This window comes from Natator depressus, chromosome 10 (genome assembly GCF_965152275.1).
Source record: "Natator depressus isolate rNatDep1 chromosome 10, rNatDep2.hap1, whole genome shotgun sequence".
NCBI lineage: Eukaryota > Metazoa > Chordata > Testudines > Cheloniidae > Natator > Natator depressus.
The window spans coordinates 5,925,862-5,951,223 of NC_134243.1; the positions used below are offsets into that span (position 1 = coordinate 5,925,862).

General features: G+C 42.3%; 1 protein-coding gene across 1 annotated transcript; it reads right to left on the reverse strand.

Annotated features, from left to right (window-relative positions):
- Positions 1 to 2,116: 2,116 nt before the first annotated feature.
- Positions 2,117 to 19,231, reverse strand: TEKT4 (tektin 4). Its single transcript, XM_074964557.1, has 6 exons — positions 18,618 to 19,231; positions 10,511 to 10,581; positions 7,519 to 7,662; positions 6,478 to 6,700; positions 4,251 to 4,405; positions 2,117 to 2,424 (listed from the first exon to the last, which is right to left on the reverse strand). The coding sequence occupies exons 1-6, from the start codon at positions 19,149 to 19,151 to the stop codon at positions 2,208 to 2,210; spliced, it is 1,344 nt and encodes a 447-aa protein (XP_074820658.1). The 5' UTR covers positions 19,152 to 19,231; the 3' UTR covers positions 2,117 to 2,207.
- Positions 19,232 to 25,362: the final 6,131 nt, after the last annotated feature.

Genomic DNA, 25,362 nt, shown 5'->3' on the forward strand with positions numbered 1-25,362 from the left:
AAAAATCCTTATGCTGTTATGACCCTGCTGCAACCTCCACATACACGCTGGCCCAGTCTGCATTAATTTAGTGTCCTACTGCATCATTAACTCCAGCTTTAAACCTGCCTACACTTAGGCTTGATAGTAATAGGGCCTAGTAAAATTTGAGTGAAGGGAAGCAATTCAGAGGCAAGTTAGAGATGACCTGAGATTATGTTCTAACTCATGTTGTAAACACATTTTTGGTTTTAACACGGTTTTTAGACAAAATGTGACTATTTTGACAGAATGCCATCTGTATGGATAGTTATTAGAATGATATTCACACAGCTTTATTTTAGATTGTGTTTATTATTAAACAGCCAATCAGATAGTAAAAAATATTTAAGTATGGTAGCGGAAATATAGATATGGTAAAAGGTAGGCTTAATGCTAATTAATTAAGGGGTGTTATTACAACTGATTATGGTAGCAGGCTAATTTTAGATTAGCACTGCTCATCTACCATCAAGGTACCATTAGAGAAAGGATTATATATCCATTCTTCTCATCTAGCGACTTATCACTCTGGGATGCACCATTTCTCGGATGCATCTTGGAATGTGAATATAAATAGAGCACATAGTTATATTGTAATGCCTGCTGGCTTTAACTAATTATTTGATTTTAAATAGAATAGTTAATTCTATCACTCGTGTCATTCACAGTTCTCCATTAAATTAAATGATCTATAACTGTCCCCGAGACTCAGACCTTCTAGAGATTCTATTCCTTATCTTTACAGTATTAATTGGGAACACACAAATCTAGATCACACGGAGGTTGTGTGGCTCCTTTGGGATGAAAGGTGATATAAAGTTCTATTCTGGAATTTTAATTTTGAATCAGCCTTTATCCAGCTTCAAAACCTCTCTTCGGTCTCCAAGCAGAGGAAAGGACTCAGAACCTGATGAATGAGAAGGGGACAACACATGAGCTTACCATCAAAGTGCTTCTTTTTTTAGTATATTGCTTTAGCTGCCTGTGTTTAGAGACACGAGATACACAGACTTTCCTTATTTTGCTCTATACCACCTACTTCTAAGGACTGTGATTCAGGCTATAAAAATATCACTGCAAGGACAATGTTTTATTTTAAAAAAAAATCGTGAATACAAAACAACTGGAGTCCAAAGCTGATATGCACCTCCTGTGTCAACGTAAGAGATGAATGAACAAATAACTGTCTGAGAGCAAAACAGTTACATGAATGTACTCTCATACTTAGGAAAATAAGGCAGTGACCATGCAGAGTTAAGGAGTTTCTAAACTATCTTTTAAAAATAAAAAATATGTAATGTAGGAGACAATGAATTTGTCTTAATGGACATCTATTTCATTTAACCCCTTTTATCCTGTATATCACAAATCCAGCAAACTAGCACCTGTGACCTGAGATGAATGATGATATATGTTACAGGGTTCCATTGATGCAGGTGGAATTGATGTGTCTTTTGACTGCCCAACATGGGTTACATTTCACTATCTATCCACATACACTACTTCCATTGATGCCAGTGAAAATAGCATGAAAAGATCAAAGGTAGACTCTGACAGTGGTAAAGACAGTGAGAAAAAAGAGCATTCCCTGTTCACTAGCTGTTTGGCTTCTCTTTAAAAGTAAACTGAATTGGTTTTGATTTTTTAAAATCATTTCATTCAATGCCAGATTATACATCCAGGTATCATGGGTTTGCGATGTGGAGTGAGTATTCAGACTGTCACATGACTGTGAAAACTACAATTTTACTTTCATAACCCTTGGGCAGCTTGAAACTAAAATCTCTTTAATCTGTTTCCTTACTGAAGTGTGGGTTCTTCTATTTCCCAAGCACACTTATTTGTTCACTGTAAAGTTGCTTGAAAACAACGGAGCTAGAAAAGCCTTTCTTTGTTCCAAAACCCGCAGGTTCATTTATTTGATCTGAGGAAAAAAGCCCTGAAACATCACATACTGTATGAACTACAGAAGCATAAAGGAAACAGAGACCAAATCTGAGGTGGAATGCAAATGCAAGAACCACAGCCAACCGTGATGTTATGCTTATGCATTTTTATTTAAATAAAGGAAATTAACAGCGAATTCTGTTTCTTATTGACTATAATATTACACACTTATTATAAAATTAAATATCTTTGGTTAAGATTTTCTACCAATCTTTGCATCATTAATACAGAGCATATTGCTACTGGTAACCTGCTAGTTTAAGGACAACAGGGTATCGCGTGCGATGGGCCATGCACTTCTGCCTATCAATAAAAATGCTGTTCGATTTCACAGCTATCTCCTTCTCCAGACTCATCCGCGTGTCTTCCAGGTTCCTCAGAGACTGTTCAGCCTCCAGTAGTTTCTGCTTCAGAGACTCAATGGACTCTGTCAGTTCTTCAACTTCACTGATCAACCTGAATAGAATTAAATAAGTAATCAAAATTAGAGGAAGGCTCCAAAGGCACGTGAGCTGTTATAGTTCTCTGGTTAGCCGTCTTTCTTCTTCTGAAACTCAACAGCCCAGTAATTGGGTGTTAGTCTGTACAACGGCTAGCAGGGCCTGGTGGGTGCTGTAGACTTTGGGCTAAAGGATTATGAAATGAAGCTGCTCTCCGAGCTGTGAATGAAGTCTCTTCCAATAAACATAAAGATAGGACTAATTTCAAAACGACTGTAATTATAAAGGTCTCCTAAAATTTACATTGTAAAAAATATGCTCAACAAACTCCAAGATAACCTTTCCCCATTTGGAATAGTCATGAAAGAATGATATGTTGTCCTAGATACTATTCCATTCTGCAAGCATCCTATGTTAACAACTGAAGGGCTAAAGATGGTTTAGATGACTGATTGATTTTTGACTGTCTGAACGTTCATGTAAGCCCAAATTTTTACCTCTGTTCGCTGGTGTACAACTGGAGGAACTACTGAAGCCCATAGTGTTACTCCAGATGTACATTGATGTAAGTGAGATCACAACACGTTCCTTAGGTCTTTTTAGAATGAATTGTAGAGAAGAGTTTCAAAGCCATAAAAGGCAGTTAGGTGCACGACTCTCATTGAAAGTTCCCCCCAAATGTTTATTTCTTGGGAAAAGGGGATACTATATATAAGGGGTATGTACTGGGGGGAGAGGAGTAAAGTGAAACAATATAAGGCCCCATTTCAGAAAAACAATTAAACACATCCCTATTCAGCAAAGCACTTAAGCATGTCCTTATATCCTATTAGAAGCAATGCACATGTTTAAGAGCTTTGAGTAGGGATGGTTTGCTGAATCAGGGCCTAAATGAATGTGTCTGAGATAGCATAAAGCATTTGAATTAAGTAAAATGATTGAATCACTAGACAGAGGAGAGAAGCAGCATATTGGCTTTGAATGTTGTATATTTTTGCTATAATCACCTGGGAAAGCTGATCACAAATTTTCCTAAGGGCAGGGGAAAAAAACACATGTGGGAGAATCAATTACAAGCACAATAATGAGATCAAGAGTAACAAATTACATTCCGACCTTTAATTTGAAAGGATTTATTGCCCTCCAGTTTTTAAATGGATTATTACTGAAAATCGAATGCCATCAGCAAGTTCTTTGGAGGAGCTGATGAGTTTTCTCAGCTTCTAGAAATGCACAGCCCATTTATATTCGCAGTGCTTGAAGCATAATTGATTCACCGCATAATCCACCTCCCAATGAACCTCTGCCAAGAGCATACCGTCTGCAAATTATCTACAACCTGTCAGGTTATTTTGGATCAGTTGGATAAGTAAAGACCCCCACTGTTCAAAGAAGAAAGCGGACAGATATGTTTATGGATTCTCTATTTATAAACATGTGGGACCTGATTCAGATCTTCTTTACGCTGATTTCAATGGCGTAACTCCCAGTTCACATCAGTGAAAGGTATTGGAATCAAGCCCAGTAATTAAGAGCTGAAGGTCACATGCTACAAAACTAAATGTCAACATATTTCATACAACAGTGGCAGTGACATTGTTAAACTTGGGGATTAGATAATTGACATTTCAGAACTGGCATCAATGGGTAAAACTCCATTGAATCTATGTCAACCCATTGAAGTCAATGATACACCCATTCACAATAACACCTTATTGTGAATGGGTAAACCATTTATTTCTTTGTCACTGTATGTCTCTATGTCTCTGCCAGGCAGAAGTTCTCTAAAAATGTCTTTGATATAATTGGGGTTTTTAATGACTCTCTCTTTAATGTGTTTACCTGAATTGTGCTGGATCTCTGCAGAGCTCAATGTTGGGCCTAAAAGATCTGTCGTACAGCCTTGTCTGAGCCACTTTCAGCGGAGCTTCTTTGTCCTTAATAGCTTGTTTGAGAGCAGCAATGTTGTTTTCTTGATCTCCAATCTCTTTAAGAGTCTGTTTGAAGAGAATATCCATGAAAAAAGACAAGTTTAAGACAATAAATTTAACTTATATGGTACTATTAGTGTGTATAGCACTTTACAGACATTAAATGATGGGGCCTCTTCATGCTCCCAAGGAATCAACAGTAGTTTTGCTCCTGCTAGGTAGCCCGTTGATGCCAGAATATGGGAGGTGCAAAGGCCCTATAAAGCTCTTTTGTCTCCTTATCTCTGTTCCTAAACTGAGCAGAGTGAAAAGTCTGATGTCCATTTTAAAGAGAAGCTGAAGAATTTTTGCAGCTGATTAAATACTACAGTCTATTTGTACTCTCATCAGAACCTGTTCATAGCACAATCCATCTCAGTGAATCATTTCTGGCACTGCAATTAATGTAAATTACTCAGAAAGTGACAGGCTATTTTAAATTAGATCAGAAAGATTACCTGTGCTTATGTTCACAGATTTCTGGCATTAGTGAAGCTGAAATCACTATGAAAAGAATCAGGATTTCTCACTTTATCTACTTTAAAACCAGTGAACTCCACTGACTTTGATGGAGTTACTCCAGAATTAAATCAGTGAAAATGAGTAGAATCAAGGCCCATGAATCTGTATTTCTGATTTTTTTTTTTACAAGGTATTACGCATTTTCACAGAATCATTCAGTCATGAGTTGCTGAATGTCAGTTTGTTGCACCTTTGGACTTTAAGGAGAAAAAACAAAATGGATATTGACATTAATGCCCATAGAACTTCAGTAGTATTACAGTGGATGCCGTTAAAAAACAAATACCATACCAATGGTATTGTCCTTATACACAGTAGGTAATACATTTAGAATGCACAGTGTACCATGCTAAATGCTTGCTTTTTAAGAGTATAATAATAAAAATAATCTTGGGAAGCAACTAGTGCAGTGGTTCCCAAACTTGTTCCGTCATTTGTGCAGGAAAAGCCCCTGGCACGCCGGGCTGGTTTGTTTACCTGTCGCGTCCTCAGGTTCGGCCAATCGTGGCTCCCACTGGCCACGGTTCGCTGCTCCAGGCCAATGGGAGCTGCTGGAAGCGGTGTGGGCTGAGGGACGTACTGGCCGCTGCTTCCAGCAACTCCCATTGGCCTAGAGCAGCGAACCACAGCCACTGGGAGCCGCGATTGGCTGAATCTGTGGACGCGGCAGGTAAACAAACCAGCCTGGCCCACCAGGGGCTTTCCCTGAACAAGCGGCAGAACAAGTTTGGGAACCACTGAACTAGTGGTTACTGGCAGTGATGTATATGATACTGACTACTGTAATCTTCCCTTGAAGAGGTACAGTCACAGTAAAAATGCTCTGACTAGTTTATTAGATAAGTTATGGAAAAGGCACCATAATGCACACTACTGTGGATGCTTCTATTTAGGAGTGACATGTTCATAAAAATGTTACCATTTCTCTATCCCCGCCCCCACCTGTCCTCTGCTAGCTCAGAGCTGCCCTTCAGTGGGATCCAAAGCTTTTTACTTTGCCTCCAACAACATCTTGAAACATCTCACCCTATTAATAGCTTTTAAATAGGAGTCTATGTTGTATGTGTACATGTCTTGCATGTACAGCAAGATACACACTGTGTACTCTTCTCACATGCATACAGTGGGAAAAATCCACCCTGGGTTAATTCCACTGACTTCAGTGGGGCTACACCTGAGATGAATATTGACCTAGTACTTTACAGATAGACAGGTGGGAAACACCTATTAGATCATAAAGTTCATCTCCTTGCCAGGGCAGGAGTTAGGCCCTGATTCAGCAAAGCACTTAAGCATGTGCTTAACTTTGAGCATGCATTTTAAGTCCACCGTGATTTAGTGATGCAGTTACAATAAGGGAACTTAAGCACACTTAAATATAATCATGTGCTTAGATGTTCTGCTGAATCGGGGTCACAACTGGAAACCCTATCAGATACTAAACTGACACAACATACTATTCTATACTCTAAATGGACTAAGCAACTCTTCCTTCTTGATCATTCTGCGGTGATGATCTCAATATGTGTGAAAACTAATGGAAGCAGCTTAGCCAATAAACTCAGGGGCACCCTTACTTTTTTCAAATGATGTTCCAGTTTGTGTTTTGCATCTTCCATCTCTTCACAGCGTTTAGCAAAAGCCTCATTGACAGCAGCGCACTGCAAGTGGAGATCCTCAGCTGTGTCATGAAGGATATTGTCAATCAATAAACGGAGGTTGATGGAAGCCAGTCGCTCTCGCTCTGCCCTATAGATGTTGTCATGGCTGAATTTTGCCCAGGTTTCAGGCGTTGAGGCACTGTAAGGGATAGGGCAGGAATCACTCTCATGAACAACTTTGTTCAAGTTGCAATGGAAAAGAAAAGCCAAAGCAGAACTGTTCCATTTCCTTGGGTTTTATCATCCCATAAGCTTTCCTGCACCCTTTAGTATTACTATAAATAAAACATGGGGGAACAGCAGGTGGGAATACTCTCACCTGTCCTCTCACTTCTGAAGCAGAGAGAGATACACTAAATAGAATCATCAGAAGTTCTATCACCTTTAACAAATAGAATAAAGGCAAAACAAAAAATAAGAATCACTCACACATCTTAACTATACTGAGAGCGGCAAACATTGTTAAGACAGCGGTACATAAGCGCTAGGATTTCTAGCCAATTAAGCTTTACAACCCATGTCTACTTTATCTACAAAGCAGATTGAAATATGATTCTGTGGTAATACTTTGCCATCTGTTGAGCATCAGAAGGAACTATATAACATTTTGTAAACTACGTTGCAGGAATAGTGATTGGAGGGGAAAAAGTGACATTTATAATAGTTAAGCAATAAAATTCTGTTCTATATAACTTTTCTTTCAACAACTAACCCAGGGGCCTTCTGTAATTCAATCTAATTGAGCCTTTGCATTGACTTCAATGGGTTTTGAATGACACCCCACCCAAATGTTTATAACAAATTATTGCTAAGAACTGATATTTTTGCAAACATAATATGTATTTGTTTGGTATAAAATAAACGTATATACAAAAATGGTGTGGTTTTAGCTGATACAGAGGATCCTTTACATCTCAATGGCTTTCCTTGTATAGGTTAATAACAAGTAGTCCTCACCTTTCCTCAAACTTTGATGAGCTGGGATGGAACTGGATGTTGGTGCTCTGATTATTGTATCTTCCACATTTGTCATCAATGTTGTATGTTTCCACCTTATCAGACCAATCCATTTCACAAATCTGCTTGTGATCTCGATTTAATCTAAAAAGGTGAAGATTACCACAAATCAGTGCTAGAAAAATAATACGACCTTGCAAAAACATCATGAAAATGTATGAGTCCAGAGGACAGAGCCTAGGACTTTCAAAGAAAGCTGGGTAGCTAACCCTCCTCCGATCCTTTGAAAATTCCAGCCCTAAATCTATTTCCCTAACCTTGCACAGCAGCACCCTACTACCCACTTCCATCCCTCCGCCTCAAGTCTCCTCTGTACTAACTGCAATAGCTGGAGGTCTGATGGTGAGGTGCGGAGCTGGACCTGGAGTTTCACAGAGTAATCCTGGTGGACAGGGGGCCCATATGGGAACTCCATAATGTGACCCACGTGGTTTTCTTAGTCCTCTTTCCCACTCACCCAAAGTTTTTATCAAGGAGACAGCATGATTTGATCCTCGGAAAACACAGTATAATGACAAAAAAAATTAAACCTGTTGCTTTATTCTAAATTAAATCTCTCCTGCCTACCACAATTAATTTAAAGATCTTTAGCAACAGTTAGTTATAAAATGTACCATTTTTCTTTCGCCTGTTACCACCAGATGTCAGTATGAACTAAGGAATCAAAAAGTCTACAAATGTTAACCTATGTAATACTACACCAAGACGATCTTAAAACAATTATTAATACAAAGTAAAGTCTGAACTCAATAGATCCTGTATTGTGCTTTGATGGAGGTTGCAACACAACAGCCCGTATTCTTCATAGAAATATTGTTATAATATGATTATAGCATAACTATGATATGTTTTGTGCAAGATAAGGCATGTGAGATATCATTGGAAAGGTTATGATTTACTGAATATGATTATCCTATTTGTATGCATGTATCATTTTTGTATCTAAACTTCGGAATATTGACTATACATCTTAACTACAAAAGTGTTTGCCCCTGGGGAACGCCCACCAGACAAAATGCAATCAGCCTGGCTGGTTAGCTGGGGACAAGTCAATGAACCATTAAGGAGAACACTAGGTCTTTGAAGATGCTAATCTCCCACCTTCTGGAGAAGCTTCCTGGGATGCTACAAGTGGCCTTTGCCTCATGGCTGCTTTGACACTGTAGGGTCATGTGGTCATGTCACCTGGTACTGGACTCCAACATAGAATACCAATATTTTTCCACTGAGGGGGGTGGGAATCACACTGAAAGTCAATGGATTCCTGCCATATGTAAATCCTATTTAAGGGAGGGAAGGGAGTTAATCAGGGTTCTTTCTTCACTGAACCCCCACCCAGGATGACTGCTGGAAACATCTAAAGCTGCAGCAGCACTATAATGTGGCTGTGTAGTCGTGGCACCAGCGCTGGGAGAGAGCTCTTTACAGCACTGAAACTTGCAGCGCTCGGGGGGGGGCGTGTTTTTTCACACCCCTGAGCGAGAAAGTTGCAGCTCTGTAAAGTGGCAGTGTAGATAAGGCCTAAGAAACAAAGACAAAAGGGGGGGGCGGGGAGAGCTGAGCCCAGGCTGGAAAAGGTGTCTGGCTTGTGAAAGAAATGCCTAAAACAACATTTAGGGTGAGAAATTACTACTTGTAACCAGTTTCTTTAGTGTATTAAACTTAGTTTGCGTGTTTGTTTTATTTGCTCAGTAATCTGCTTTGATCTGTTTGCTATCCCTTATAAAAACTTAAAATCTATCTTGTGTAGTTAATAAGCTTGCTTTTGTTTTCTCTAAACCCAGTTTGTGGAATTCATAACAGGGCGGGGGGGGGGGAGGGGGGAAGCTGTGCATATCTTCCTCCACATTGAGGGAGGAGGCGAATTTCAATACGCTTACGCTGTATAGTTCTCTGTGCATCACAGACAAAACAATTTTGGGTTTGCACCCCAGCAGGGGTGTGCACTTGAGTGCTGGGCAATTCCCTAGCTGAGTCTTCCCATGCAGAGCTGATTTCAGTATCCATGTCATTCCGCAGCTGGTGTGTCCCTACCTGTGTGTGTGCTGGAGGAGGCTTGAGGGCCTGGCTCAGCAGGCCAGAGTAAGGGAGCCCAGGCTCATGGAATAGGAGGGCTCAGTGGTACCCCAGTACATCAGGTGGCATCCCGGAGTGGGGGGTAACCCATCACAGAGGTAATTAAACTATTTGAAATTGTTGTGTGATTCCACTTTTTATAAGCATTCTTTACTAAAATAATATTCTGCTTTATATCTAAGAAAATAAGACAAATGCTGGCTGATAAGAATAAAAGATTTTGAAATGTAATGTGTACTATTAATTGCCTCACCTTGAAATACCTTAGAATTTAGTAAACATCTTATCTTCAGACAGGTATATTGTAACATAAATGTAAACATTACTTTTCAAGAGCAAACAGACTACCATACTAGCAAAGATACTGTCAGGTTTTTTCACTTCCTTAATTCATACTCACATCTGACGGCAACAGCTCAGGGGGCACAAGGGTACTTTTTTCTAACAAATTGTTTAAAAAGAGATTTTAAAATAGCTGTACTAGTCCCAATGCAATAGAGCAGTGACTTCAACAGAATAAAATGTTTTTACTGTACTTCTACTTAAATGCAATTTTGAGCCATCACAGAACTAGACAGATCTATTTGAAAGCAAGATGAAAAATCTGACCTAATGTTATAGAATAATGGAAACTATTGCTACAAAAAGACATGGCACTTCTCTTACACCACCTGGCTTGCTTACAATGCTGCCTTTCCATATACATAATTGTATCTATTTTGAGGGCTTAAATAGAATGGTAAGTAGTGCATAGCCCTTGTGAATTTCACCTACTGACAGTTGTGTCCATAGAGGTCAGGAATGAATTTGGTCCTATAAATCATTAAGTACTTAGGAACAGTGAAAAGCATCTTACTGCATCTGGTTAACAGCTTGCATCAAAGTTCTCTTCAGAAGTTCTTGTACATTTCTGATAAGTTCAACTTCCTAGATAAAAATATAAAAATTATGATATTCAGTACATCCCATTTTCAGAGACCTTTGCTTTCAACCACTACTAGTGCGTTGCTAAATTGTCCACTAATTATCCATTCTCTTTGTGACACTATTTTTCATTATTGTAAAGACTTTGCCAAGATCTTCCGAGGAGTTAGATATGATTCAAATATAAGGTAGATCAATCAACATTGAATTCACTCAATAAATTACAGGTTTGTGACTAATGCTTAAAGTATTTCCGTTCTTTAGAATTTGTTGTTTTAATACTGCATGTATATTAAGAGGAAGGAATATGTTTTATCATATTTAAGACAAGATTTGCAACAATATAGGCTGATATATAGATGTTGGTGCTAGACCTTTTACAAAATTATTGTATGTTTAAATGGCTTTAAGGCACCCACTGAAAAATAATCTATTGAATTTCAAAGCTTTGTCATATAGGATCAGACCAACTTAGTCCAGAATCCTGCATCTGGTAATGGACAACACCAAGGAATATGGAAAAATCTCATAATGCATCTAGTCAGTTCAACAATGTTGTAGATGGAGGAACAATTGTCTCCTAAAGCCAGCAGGTGATTAGTTTATGCCCTGAAGAGTTGACCCACCTCCTTGATAATGGGACAGATGTCTAAAGCCCCAGGTTGAACTGATGTATCATGCTAATTTCATAATTAAATTTATTTGGATAGGAAACTAAAAGTCTGTATTTTAAAATATCCTTTACTGAACAAGGAAGCATCTTAGGTTGTAAGAAGTTTGCTTTGTTCCTGAAGTACCAATACTTAATGAAATGACCTTTCTGACCTGGAAGCTTGTGCACTGTTATTTATTAGCTGGTCCAATAAAAGATACCACATTTCCTACCTTATTTCCTCCGCTTATTATTTGTGGCCTAGACATTAAAAAGAGCTACAGGGCATTAAAAAAACTCCTCATTAATGTTGCTATTTTACTCCAATGACAGTCATCTGGCCAGCGGAGAGAGAACATATTTACTATCAAACACTATTCTTAGAACTGTGCTTGCACCAGTTGATTATATTACAATGTTTTAGACAAATAAGGATGTATACAAGCCACTGGCACATCAGCTTATTCTCCATAAGAAACAAAGGAGGAAAATAATAAAGAACAATTTATTTTAAACAGAAAAAGGACAAGTCTGATCAGGGTGAAAATGGCATTTTTAAGATTCTGAGATGCACTGTTAAAATGAAACCTATTAAAAAAAGTTGACAGTGTCTCTTTAATAAACTGCCCTTGCAATCAGGAATACCAAGGAAGGAAATGTTAGGAGGGTTGAATTGTTAGACAGCACCATTTTGTTACAAATATTTTAAAAGATTTAGCAAGACCCGATATTTGAAATGCCATTAAAGATAATTGATTTCATGTTGTGTGGTGTATCCTCAGTTTAAATAAAGAGGCAATAGTATTACCTATGATCAATGTGCAATTTAATTGCACAGCTTTGAATATGAAAAGCCTTCCATTACCAATTAATAGGTCTCTTACATGGCAAAAGAGATGCGGTACTAAAATAAAGGAGACTCTTGTTGAATGACCTACAATAAAAGTAACTGCATTTCTGCTGGGGGAGATGTGCACTTAAATAGAATACTTAAGAAATGCAGAAGCAATAGCCATAATCCACGGCAGCCATAATGCTAGTGGGAAGTAGATAAACCTAATGTGCTCCAGACACACAGGTTTAAATAACAACCACTTCTGCATGCTGATCTGCCATATGATTTTTCATGACATTTAAAATAAACTCCATGCTAATTCTTAAGCTGCATAAACTGGCAGAGCAACCTCATGAAACATACAGCCAGAAACCACGTCAGTAACAATGCCTTTTAGCTCTTTGGGAAGGTTTAGGATTCCTGATTTAACTCCAAACCTTAAAGTAGATGAGCTTCCCTCTTACCCTGAAACAGTGTGTGCAAATAAACGTAGAGTATGTTCAAACTAGCAAAAGACACCTACAGGCCCCCAAATTTCTGCATTATTACTCAGGCAAAGTTCAGTGGGAGTTTTGCCTGAATAAAAGCCGTGGGATTGGACACTAAATATTCCCGATTAAGGCCCCAATCCTCCAAAATGTATGCATGTGCTTATCTTTAACCCACTAAGTTCAGTGGGCCTGCTCAGTGCCTAAAGTTGTGCACTTGTGTAAATCTTCACAGACTCAGAACTGAAGACATCTTACCACATAAGAGACAGAGGGATGAGTATGATTGAGCTATGCATGATTCATGCTCACCAATGCAAAATGCTCCCCTTCATATCTGTATAGGAAATGGAGCTGGTGTGGTGCTTAGGGTGACCAGGTGTCTGGTTAGGATTAGGGATAGGGTTAGGGAGCCCGCACCCCTGGAGCCCGCATCCCCAGTTAGAGCCCTCACCCCTTCCCACTCCCCAACCTCCTGCCCCAGCCCAGTGAAAATGAGCGAGGGTGGGGGAGAGCGAGCCACCGAGGGAGGGGGAATATAGTGAGAAGGGGCGGGGTCTCAGGGAAGGGGTGGGGCTAGGAGTGTTCGGTTTTGTGTGATTCGAAAGTTGGCAACCCGAGTTGTGCTTAAAAAAAGGGGAAGTTTTGCCTCTGCAGCATGGCCCTCTTTCCCCAACCCAAACCTGCAGAAGTGCCTCCATGTGGCTCCACAGAGTTCAAGGCTGCAGATTTGGAGCAGGCCAGCTGGGACGGGGCAGAGGAGTTGGCTCCCCAGGCCTGCAGGGGAACACAGCCTGGTGCTGTTTGAAATTTCACTGCTTCCATGAGCATCCATGATAAAGGGAGTCAGAGTCTGGAAGCACAGCTAATTAGGACCAAATCCTGCCATCACTCTGTGACTCCCCATGGGGAGAGGTTTGTGGTTTAACAAGTGGTAGAATATATTTATAGAATGTATATGAGGAAGGAAAAATCAAATCCACAGCTACAAAACTGGCTAGGTGGTCGTACTGCTGGAAAGGATCCAGGGGTTACAGAGGATTACAAATTGAATATGAGTCACACAATGTGATGCAGTTATGAAAAAGGCTAATATCTTTTGGGGATGTATTAACAGGAGTGTCATACGTAAGACCCACAAGGTAATTGTCCCACTCTACTTGACACTGGTGAGGCCTCATCTGGAGTACTGTGTCCAATTATAGGCACCATAATTTAGGAAAGACGTGGACAAACTGGAGACAGTCCAGAGGAGAGCAACAAAAATGAAACATGGTTTAGCAAACCTGATCTATGAGCACAGATTTAAAAAAACTGGACATGTTTAATCTGGCGAAAAGTAGACTGAGGGATGACTTGATAAGAGTCGTCAAATATGTTAAGGGTTGTTATAACTCTAAGGGTAGTTAAGCTGTGGAATAGGTTTTCAAGGTTGTGGAATCCCATCATTGTCCAACCGGTTCTTAAAAATCTCCAAACGCATGTCAGGGATGGTCTAGGTTTACTTGGTCCAGCCTGAGCAGAGAGGGCTGGACTTGATGACCTCTCAAGATCCTTTCCAGCCTGACATCCCTATGATTCTATATTACCTTTATTTAGAGTGTGCATGGAACTGTAGTATTAATTAGCTTGAAGACCCTTCATATATTATGAGAGGAAGGGACTATTAAAGGATTTTAGTCACTAGCAGCACTTTTGTAGTTCAGAGGATGACATTAATGTAGATTTGTATTTCTCAGAGTTGTAAGTATCGGACTTGATGGACGATATGTTCTCATTCCAGTCTTTTATGTTCTCATGTATATCTGGTCATCTCATCTATTAAAATGAAATGTCATGGAATCTAAAGGGATCTCATTTAATTTTCAGTTTTCTTTTCCATAGTTAAGAATAATAATCTTCATGACCATCATAAAATGATTGTCAATTTAAAACAAAATGAACATTTTACAGTTTAAAATTTAGTAGGTAATTTATTTTATTACAGGTTTTAGTTTTATGGTGCTATAGACGGTTCTTTCCTAAGTAGAATGAATCTAGTGATAAATCCATCACAATGCATAATTTTGTGCATCTCATTAATATCACTTGGAGAAAATAATAGGAATTTTTAAAAGCAAATGTTTGTGAGTTTCTTAAGCCAGGGTGGTATAAGCAGAGTTTTCTGTTTAAACCAGGGTGATATTTGGCCCTAAATTAATCAATCTGGAGACTGCATGTGTAGAAATACCATTTGACATGCAAAATATACATACCTGACACATGATTTATACCACCATGTGACAAGCCCATGCTAGTGCTTATAATATAATATTAGATGCAGGCACACAAAGTTATTAATCTGGCATTACAATGACGCATAGGAGATTTAGAGTAGATGATGAGATGTGCTATGATAGTCAAATACATCATTCAGAGTTAGATACATGTTTATCTTTTCCTGAGTTCAGATATTTCACGTGCAGTAGTCTGATGTTGGAAGAAAGGAAAATGATGTAACTTACATGGATACATCTTTATTCATCATGAAAGACCATTCTGCTCCTTCCTCCAACCTCCCTTTCCTAACCGGAACTGCCCTTAAAATACCTCACTTCCATACGTCATCTAAGCTGATTCACTCCTTTCTAAGTAAAAGTCACCTAAGTACTACACATCTGATTTATATTACTCACCTGAAGATCTTTCACTGAAACATATTCATCCCTCATTATGGTAGTAGTGAAACAGGCAGTATTACATATCACCCTATGTGTTCTCAATATGACTCCTCCCTCTACTACCTCTAGGAGAGAGAGGCTGAAACCCTCTATATGACAAAAAGTAGCAGGAAATCTTCCCTCTAGCTACCCCTGGTTTCTTACTGTGGTCATCTGCTAAAGTGACTTCTGCTGGAAGGAAAAGGAAATTACCCTTCCATGCAAAGGGCTTCCTCAGCTTGCGTGTCTGTTGGTGCTGTCTCTATAAACACCATTGCCCAGATCATCAAAGGTGTTTAGGCTCCTAACTTCCATGTGTCCAAGCGCTGCTGAGAAGGTGCCTATCTTTCAGGGACTCTCATAATACAGGATCTGAACACTGCAGAGCAGAGGAGAGCAAAGGATCCCACATATCAGTGAAAAGGTCCCAAAATGACAGGAAATGGGAGCGGTAACCTTCTCTGCCTGTTTCCACCTCCCCCACATAGCTACAGCTGTGTGGATTTGGGGGGCCAGGGAGTAACCACTCTACTTGATACATCCATCCCCACAAATAACAGATTTCCCAGGGGGAATGAACGGGGCTCCTTGCCAAGCACACCTGGTAGGAGAAGAAGTAATCAGCTTAGTTTGCAGCAAGGGAGATTTAGGTTAGATATTAGGAAAACCTTTTTAACTCTAAGGATTTAAGCACTGGAACAGGTTAGACAAACACCTGTCAGGGCGGGCTAAATAGACCTTTCTGCCTCAGCATGGCCTCCTGTGGTCCCTTCCAACTGAACAATTCTATGATTCTATGGATATTAGTGCACTGCCACATTGGGGGTATTGTACCAATGGAAATAAGGTTGGAATGTGCCAAGCCTAGTAGGGTAGAGGGGCATGAAATCAGTGAAAAGGGACTGAATTGATTGCACAGACACCCTGGAATTCAATTTCCCCATGCGATCAAAAAACCTCTGCCCAAAGGAAGGTATGTCAGACTCTCCACACAGCTGACCAGGTAGTGTCTTTAGAATGCTGTTTCCCTACCTTTGAGTTTTCACTGGGAGAGGAACATATGGCCCATCGTCCCTTCCCAGTTCCGAAGGAGGAAAAGACAAACCTAGAATGAGCAGCTCTGATCCTCCATTGCTTGCGGGAGGGGTTAGCAATGGAAGGTGGTTGGACAGGGGAACAGGATTTGGAACAAATCTTTAATAAAACTGCGTATCTCCTCCAAATCAATATGCAAACGGAAATAAACCCACCAGCAAATCAAACCATTAACAAACATGTATTAGCTTTGAAATCTGAGCCATGAGCTGTCAGAACTCATGGCTGAGTGACAAGTATTACCATTCTACGATTGGAAAGAGCAAGACATACAAGATAGAGATTGATTTCCTGGAATGAGAGTGGGGCATTTAGCATAACCAGGTCTTAAAGAGTTGGCAAAGTCACAAAGAATTCACTTCAAATCATTCTATTTGCAAACATCTCTGCTGCAAAATTCATGTATTTCAGTTAACTCTTGCACTGTTGTTGTTGTTCTCATATTATTCATTCGTTTCCCTCATTCCTCTTTGCAAAGGTCATTGGCATGGTAACAGAATCTTAGCTTCTCAAGAGTTCATCTGCTTCTGGTGCTTATGCCTCTTCTGAAATCACATCATTCTTTCTTTATGACAGGTCCAGTTGGCTGTTGATGCTTTGTCATCAGAAACAGAATTACGATTTAAAGTGAAGAACTAGCAGCAGGAGCAGATGGGCTCCTTAGAAATGAACTAAGTATCCTTCATAACAGTGAGTAACAGGTGAGTAATACAGGAAATAAGCTATGCCAGATGAATATTTTTGTAAATGTACGTTTGACAAAGTTCTCCATAAAGCGTCAAGAGCCTGTGAAGAGAATTTCTGCTTGATAATCTGGGTATAATCATGTTAATGTTTATGCAACAGAAGGACAGGCCACTACATTATTCTTTATGCTATCTAATAGTAATCTCATATTTTTACTATCAACTAGAATATTCCCATGAACACTGGTTACAACATCTGCATGATCCCAATTAAAGAACTCCTATAATATCCTAATTGCTTCCCATCCACTATGAAGTCCGGCTCTGTTTTTTGGTAAGTACTAATATTGCCGTTTAATCTGGTCAATAACTCATCCTGAATCAATTTTGGAACCTTCAAAATGTATTGGAGATTGAAAAAAAGTAGGTATTAACTGATTCCTTAGATGCAAGAATAAGGAGCATTCCAGAATGCAAAATGGGTCCAGAATCTGTCCTCAGTTACACCCATTCAACCATAATTACATTCATGGAATTGTACAGCTATGAGAGCAGAATTTGACCCAACGCATTTTGCACACAATATCGCATTGAAAATCCCAGCATCTCCAAAGCAGATGCTAAAGTTTCTGCTGGAGGCTCTCTTTGGGGAACATGTTCCAAAACAGTTTATTTCATGTTTCAGAGTAGCTGCCGTATTAGTCTGTATCCGCAAAAAGAAAAGGAGGACTTGTGGCACCTTAGAGACTAACAAATTTATTTGAGCATAAACTTTTGTGAGCTACAGCTCACTTCATCAGATGAAGTGAGCTGTAGCTCACGAAAGCTTATGCTCAAATAAATTTGTTAGTTTATTTCATGTTTGCTAAACTAAGTTTGTCAGAAAAGTATCACCTGTATATGCCCTCTGCCTGCCTATGCTGTCACCCCACACAGTTGTCACCCATCTACCTTGTAATCTCAATACTGTATCAATCTTGCAGCATGATAAAGATCCTGCTTTGTGTTGAAACACCACCTCTCTCTTTCTTTCCCTCAGCAGGACAAAAACAATCCCATGCCCAGGAAGACAGTTATGAGAAGGGTGGCTGGACATTGCCCACCCAAGGGCTACAACTGGCAACTAGCCAAGAACCTAGGGTGGCACTTAACTGGCACCTTATATTTTATATGGAGGTGCAGCCCATGGATGTCTCATGCCAGCATGTGATGCTCCATGTCGATCTCAGAGGCCTCCATTCTGATCTTGCTTGTGTAACCCTCCTGCCAGGTGGAGCTGGCAGCAACAGGGGCCGGATTCAATATCAAGACCAGGACCAAGGGGGAGAGGTAGCGGGCAAGGACCTTTAGTCTCCCCTGGTCCTGCCCAAGCAGTGAGAACCAAACCGTTGGGAACACAACAGGCCACAAGGCCAGGAAGCAGAGCCAGGTCTGTGCTCTGCTGGGACAGGTCTCCATGGGCGGTGACCTCCACAGTCTGTCTATCTTAGGGTACTGCGGGCTGCCCATCATCGCAGCCCCTGGGCATTTTAGAGATGAGGGCGGCTGCGGAAGGGCCTCAGGGCAGGCCCCAGCCCCACTCACCTTCAGCAGCTCCGTCTCCACCTGGTCCCGGACCAGGTCCCCCGGCTGCCTCCTCTCGCGGCACTGCAGGTTGTCGGTGGCGATGGTGCAGGGCACCTCGGTGGCGTCCAGCGCCCGCTCCAGCCGCACTTTCTGGGCCGCCAGCAGGTCGGTCTCGGCGCTCAGGTCCTCGGTCTCCCTCTGGAGCTCGGCCTTCCAGAAGTGCGTGTCCTGGAGGCGCTGGCCCAGCTTGGCGGTGGAGTCCTCCTGGGTGCGCTGGGCCAGGGCGGCGGCGTAGGCGGCCAGGCTCTGGGACTCGTGGCGGCAGCGCTCGGAGCCGTCGCGGTCGGCGAAGGCCTGGTGGTACTGGGCGTAGTTGTGCTGGTGCCACTCCTCGGTCAGGTACTTGGCGGTGCGGAAGCCGGCCGTGGCCAGGCCGCACGAGGAGTCCGGCCCCGTGTTCAGCGCCGCCTCGTACGCCTTCATGGGCAGCTCGGACACCGGCACCGCCTGCGGCGCCGGCTCCCTGGTCAGCAGCACCCCGCTCTGAGCCATGCTCGCTTCCCGCCGCACAGCGGCCCGGCCCCGGGCACCGCGACCAGGAAAGGCCGCGGCTCGCTGCGGGGCCTTCGAGCGGCGCCGCGCTCAGCGTCCTCCCGTTGCCCCGGCGACGGCGGCCAGCCAATCAGGGAGCGGGTGAACCTTCGGCTGGGAAACCCGAGACCGTGACGGGTTAGCGTCCCGGCCGCGCCCGTCGTTGCCCGGGCGACGGTGGCAGCCAATGGGAGAGCAGATGCGCCTGGGCAACGTTCTACGCTGTAGGGAAACTCGAGCCGGGCGGCGGTGAGCGTCCCCGACCCCCCGTTGCCTGCAGTGACGGTGCCAACCAATGGCGTTGCCGCGCCTGAGGGAACGTTCCATGAGAGTGGGAGGGGGACTGTACTCCTGCTCTTAAAGGGCCAGAGGACCTGGTGTAGGGGGAGCAGAGTGTGCCCTTGCTTTGTGTGGAAGGGCTGACCCTCGTGGGTAGAGCTGGCTGGCAAGGGGGCGCAGGAGCCTTTGGTAGGGGCTCTCTCCCCCTCCTCAGGGTCACATAGGGCCTGGGCCCTGTAGCATTTACTCTCTGACCTCACCTGAGGTCATCCATGGCCTCCCCGTGGGCGACAAGACGTTGTCCAGCTGCAGCATTGCCTGCCCCCTGGTTACTGGACGTACTGCCCATCAACCGCGGCCATCTCTTTGTTTGTTTCCTGGAAGCAGATGCATCCCGCAGAGCTTTCCGAGACCCGCTGCAACGCTGCGTTTCATGGTTGACCCTGTACTGAACGCTTGGAACTTCTTGGTGAAAGAACAGCCCACTGCCGTGAGCTGCTGGCAGTGCAGAGCCCAGGAGACCTAGGCCGTGTCCACGCTAGAAACACTACTGCTGTGCCACTCTAGTGTAGACACCTACTACAGCGACAGAAGTAAATCGCTGTAGTAAATCCACCTCTGCAAGAGGCAGTAGCTAGGTCAACAGGACAAGGAGTAATGGTCTCAAGTTGCAGTGGGGGAGATTTAGGTTGGATATTAGGAAAAACTTTTTCACTAGGAGGGTGGTGAAGCACTGGAATGGGTTACCTAGGGAGGTGGTGGAATCTCCTTAGAAGTTTTTAAGGTCAGGCTTGACAAAGCCCTGGCTGGGATGATTTAATTGTGGATTGGTCCTGCTTTGAGCAGGGGGTTGGACGAGATGACCTCCTGAGGTCCCTTCCAACCCTGATATTCTATGATTCTAACAGAATAATTCTTCCGTCAGCCTGTGTCTCTCAGAGGTGTGAATTTAGGTCGACGTAACTTTCTAGTGTAGACCAGCCCAGGGTGGAGCAGTTTTGAGTCCATCCGGTAGAATGCAGCAGTGTAGAAACACACTACCCAGCTCATTACATGCTTATGCTTACACGAACATAGCTATGGTATAATGTTGGATAACCTACAGCAAAGCCCAAGGTTCGATTTCTCACTGATCTGCTTTAAAGAAAATAAAAAGACCATCCCCAGAACCCAACCAACACCCTTTACCAATCAAGCGCTTGTGAATTATGTCTACTGCTGTAGCACCTGTTTAATTTTCATTTTGAGAGTTACAACAACATAAAACTTAAAATTAAATTTTAATATCTGGGTTATTACCAGGCACATAAATTAAATACAAATCTTCACAGAGTTAAAAGAAATGACCAGAAGGTGATGAATATTTCATATTCTGTTTGTCATTTTGGGAGGAAATTCAATGAGATCAGCCTAAAACAGAAGGGGATAATTCATCTGGCAATAGAGGGTGCTGTTGCCCATGCATTGCAACTAAACAAGACTCCCCTGATCTTCAGTATCATTGTGATGTTTAAAAACCATATGCTCCTCATTCCTCCTGGTGTTATTCAATGTAATCAGCATTTCGAATGACATGTGGAGAGATGCTCAAAATATCCAGAAAAGTTATCCACTCTCAAATACATGCAAATAGATGGATGGATGTTCACTGTAAATGAATTTGTGGCTGGTGAAAGGTGTCTGACAGCCCGAAGAGCCAATTCGCAGAGCGGGCGCAATACCAGCCACGGCAATGCAAGGCTGCCCCATATTCCTGCTGATGTGCCTCGGCCCTGCAATTGAAGGAACCTATAGAGCTGAGAAAGTGGCATGGTCCCAATCAACTATCCAGCCTTTGCTAATACAGGTGTCCATCAGTGCCCAATGTGGGTGGTGGTTTCTTGTGATGTCTGATAGTCACTCTACTTGGAGCTGGACTGAGATCCACAAAACCCATATTTCCCATAGGCCCCTGAATCATAGAAATGTAGGGTTGGAAGGGACCTTGAGAGGTCATCTAGTGCAAGCCCCCATGCAGATGTAGGATTAAGTATACCTAGACTATCCCTGACAGGCGTTTGTCTAACCTGTTCTTAAAAACCTCAAGTGGTAAGGATTCCACAACTTTGCTAGATAACCTGTTGCAGAGCTTAACTACCCTTTGAGTTAGAACATTTTTCCTAATATCTCACCTAAATCTCCCTAGCTGCATACTAAGCTGATTGCTTCTTGTCCTACCCTCAGTGTACATGGAGAACAATTGATCACCATTCTCTCTAACAGCCTTTTACATATTTGAAGATTGTTATGTCTCCCCCGCCCCACCCCCAATGGCCTTCAGCAAGTGACTTCTGGTCACTCCCATGTATCTCTGGCACATAACCCTTTTCTGCTTGCCCACATGCAGTATTTTAGAAAAGCATGTTCTGATTGGAATAGGTTCGGTATATGTCTGCACTGGTGGAGACAATTACACTTGATGCTTTGTTCACTGCTGGATTGCTGCATGAGCTACAGTGTATACTCATCATAGAAAGCTTCCTGTTGGCTCTGATTCTATCCAGAAAGGTACATGTGGCTTGGGTGTGAGCATCTGATTTCAATGGAAGTCTGCAGCCTAAATATCTTTGTGGATCTGGGCCCAAATAGCTAATCCAGTATTTCCAGAGCTGATCTGGCAGGAGCTATAGTGTCTCCTGAGCACCTTGTAATTTATTGTGTAATTTGCAGGGTGATGGTTTCTGAGGAGTGGGAGAGGGAATAAAGCCTTTGTAGGTGAGCCTGAGTTATCTTCTCCCCTGATTTTATTTCCCCCCAAATTCTGGCCATTTGGTACAAGCTGGTACAAAAATTCTTGCTTTTTATGGGAGTTGATCCAACTTTCATTAAAGTCAATCGGAGTTTTTCCAATGGGAGTTGGACCCTATGATTCAGGGCTAAAAGTCATCCTTGGAAAGGATGGTTCAGCAGCAAGAAAGAATGATACATGCCACTGGAAGTAAGGAATCTCCCCTCTTTTGCACATATTTAACTGTAACATTGTCTTTTGAATTTCCATTAAACAACATCAATTCCTAGAGACTGGCTCCAACGCCCTTTGAAGTCAATGGGAAGACTCCCTTCTCTTCTCTTTCCTTCATGCCACTTTTTCTTTGTCTGCTGCAGCCAACATTTTGATGTATGCATGTCTCTGTCTGTTCCATCTTTCCCTTTTTCCTGCATTGTATCCTCTCTTCTGACCCCTCTCTCCTCCCCTCCATTTCTTTCTCTTTCATCTTCTCATTGCCCTCTGTGTGGTGCAATATGCAGGTCTCACATTTTAAACATACAGTGGGTAGACAGATCATCAAGCAGAATGAGCACACACTGAGCTATTCTGTGTCAAATTCTTTTACACACTGGCATGTTGCATTTCAGAATACGGCTTTTAGAATATTTTGCTCTCTCACTTAATAAAATAATAATAATAATGGTTTGCTGTTAAATAGCAGCTTAAAAAATAGAGGAACATAAATACAGCCATACTGGGTCAGACCAATGGCCTATCAAGTCCAATATCCTGTCTTCCAGCAGTGGCCAGTACCACATGCTTCAGAGGGAATGAACAGAATCAGGCAATTTTGAGTGATCCATCTTGTGTCATCCAGTCCCAGCTTCTGGCAGTCAGAGGTTTACCCAGAGCATGGGGTTGCATCCCTTACCAGCTTGGCTAGTAGTGATTGATGGCCCTATCCTCTGAGAACTTATCTAATTCTTTTTTGAACCCACTTATACTATTGGCCTTCACAACATCCCCTGGCAATGAGTTCCACAGACTGACTGTACACTGTGTGAAGAAGTGCTTCTATATGTTTGTTTTAAATCTGCTGCCTATTAATTTCATTGCGTGATCCCTGATTATTGTGTTATGTGAAGGGGTAAATAAACTTCCCTAGTCACTTTATATTAGGGAATCCTCATGACAACCTAGTCTAGGAAACATGCTGTCACTGCTATTTTATAGGAGGGTAAATTGAGGCACGAGGCAGTGATGTGACTTGCCCACAGCTACACAGCGAGCCTGTACCAGAACTGGAATGAGAATCCTGGGAGTCCTTAGTCAGTCTCTTCCCTATCAGGGAAAAATTCCACCGAGAACTATGCAAATCCTTACTGCCCCAGTGTAAACATTCCTTCAGACGGGATTTTTATGGCTATTATCCCGACTAGATACTATTTCCCAGGATCAGCCAGTCAGACAGAGTTTGGAAAGTCTATTGATCGGACCACTATTGCCAATCGACGTCTCATTTCAAATGTTTACAGCCGCAGCATGTCCTGATGGCCTGCACTTGTGTGTTCAGTTTCTGGAGTTGCCGGCATTTTTCAGCGCAGGCACTGGGACTGTTTTAATGCCATTCCAACAGCTGAATTGCTGCCATTTCATATGCCACTGTGATGTGTAAATTATTAACAGCTATTTGAGACTTTCCGTGAGCACAACAAGACAGAATAGACTGAAAGAAAAGACCAAAAAGGGTTTCCAGGTCAAATCTTCTGACATGCAATAGATGTAGGTCTCCTCTGGATGGAATCCTTTGCTACCGGAAACTTGTTTCCTCTTCATACAGCAAAATGCTACACTTTTTGGATGTCTTGTGTTGTTCTTTACGTTTAGTTTGAAGGACACTGTGCAACAATTAGAGTTTACTATCAATGGTATTTGCAATAGTCTAAGGGCCATCCATGGGTGCTCGGTTCTGTCCGCGTATGTGCCCCCTAAGGATGGATTCAGAACTGCTCAATGTAGGCCCTATGGTGCTGAAAACTAAAGGGTTCTCCATTAGTTCAAGAAGTAGAGGTCTGCTGTTTTGTAGCAGTGAGGTGCAGGTTCTAGTCCCATGACGGTGCTAGATTGGAGTTTAAACTCCTGTCATTCTTGAAGAAGGGTTTGTCTAATTAATTGAGTTTGCAATGAACTGGCTAGCATGTGTGTGAACCAGTGCACTGTACTGGATGGAATTTGAACTGCTCAACTCTGTGACCAATTTCCTGTGCTTCTAAGAGCTAGGAGAGCTTTTCCTTTAGCCCAAGTGGTAGGGGCCTGGGCTTTGGGAGGATCTGAGTTCCTCCCGCAAATTTCGGAGTGGCTCTCTTGCGATGTCAGCTCTCACGATTTTATCCCAATTCGCACAATAATTGGTGTTCTTCTGAAGCCCCAGTTCCTGTAGCCATGTGAACGTGAGAAGCTCAGCTTTCATTTAAAGTAGGTTTCTTGCTCTCGGGGCTGCAGAGAAAATTTTAAAAACATGCCCCAAGTGAACTCTAAGGGCCTAGAAAGATAAAGAAAAAATTCCAAATGTACATTAAAAACTCCCTATCTTTAACCCCATCTCATGATTTTGGGGGCATCTGCCTGACTATTTTGGGGGGGTCTGTGGTTGGCAAATCTGATCTTGTGCAACCTAGCGACTGCCGTCCAGGTGAATGTATCGATAGGAATTTTGGGGTTAGCAGAAGGGTAGAATGTGACTGTAACCAGGAGATGGGTTGAGCAAGTGGTCAGCGGTTTGCCAGAGCAGGACTTCCCTCACAGCCCAGCCTGTTTCTGAGTGTCTGTTTCGTTTGTTAAAAAATTAAGTGCCGAGCCCTTGGAAGAATACCTATCCTTCTCATGAAATCCAGCATGTGCCTGGGAAAGGATTCCAGTGAGATTGGAGACGCTCAGACATAAAATTTAGAGAGAGCACAAGAATTGCCTAGGGGAGGTACCAGTTTCTTAATCCCCTCTCTCCACCAGGGGACACCACTCTCTTCCCCCTTCGCATCATTCTCCCACCACTCTCATGCCATCCATATTCATCCTGTTTATAAAAGAAAAACCAGCTTTATTACAGCGGCTCTCTGCTTCAGCCACTTGGGGCATGGCGGGGTC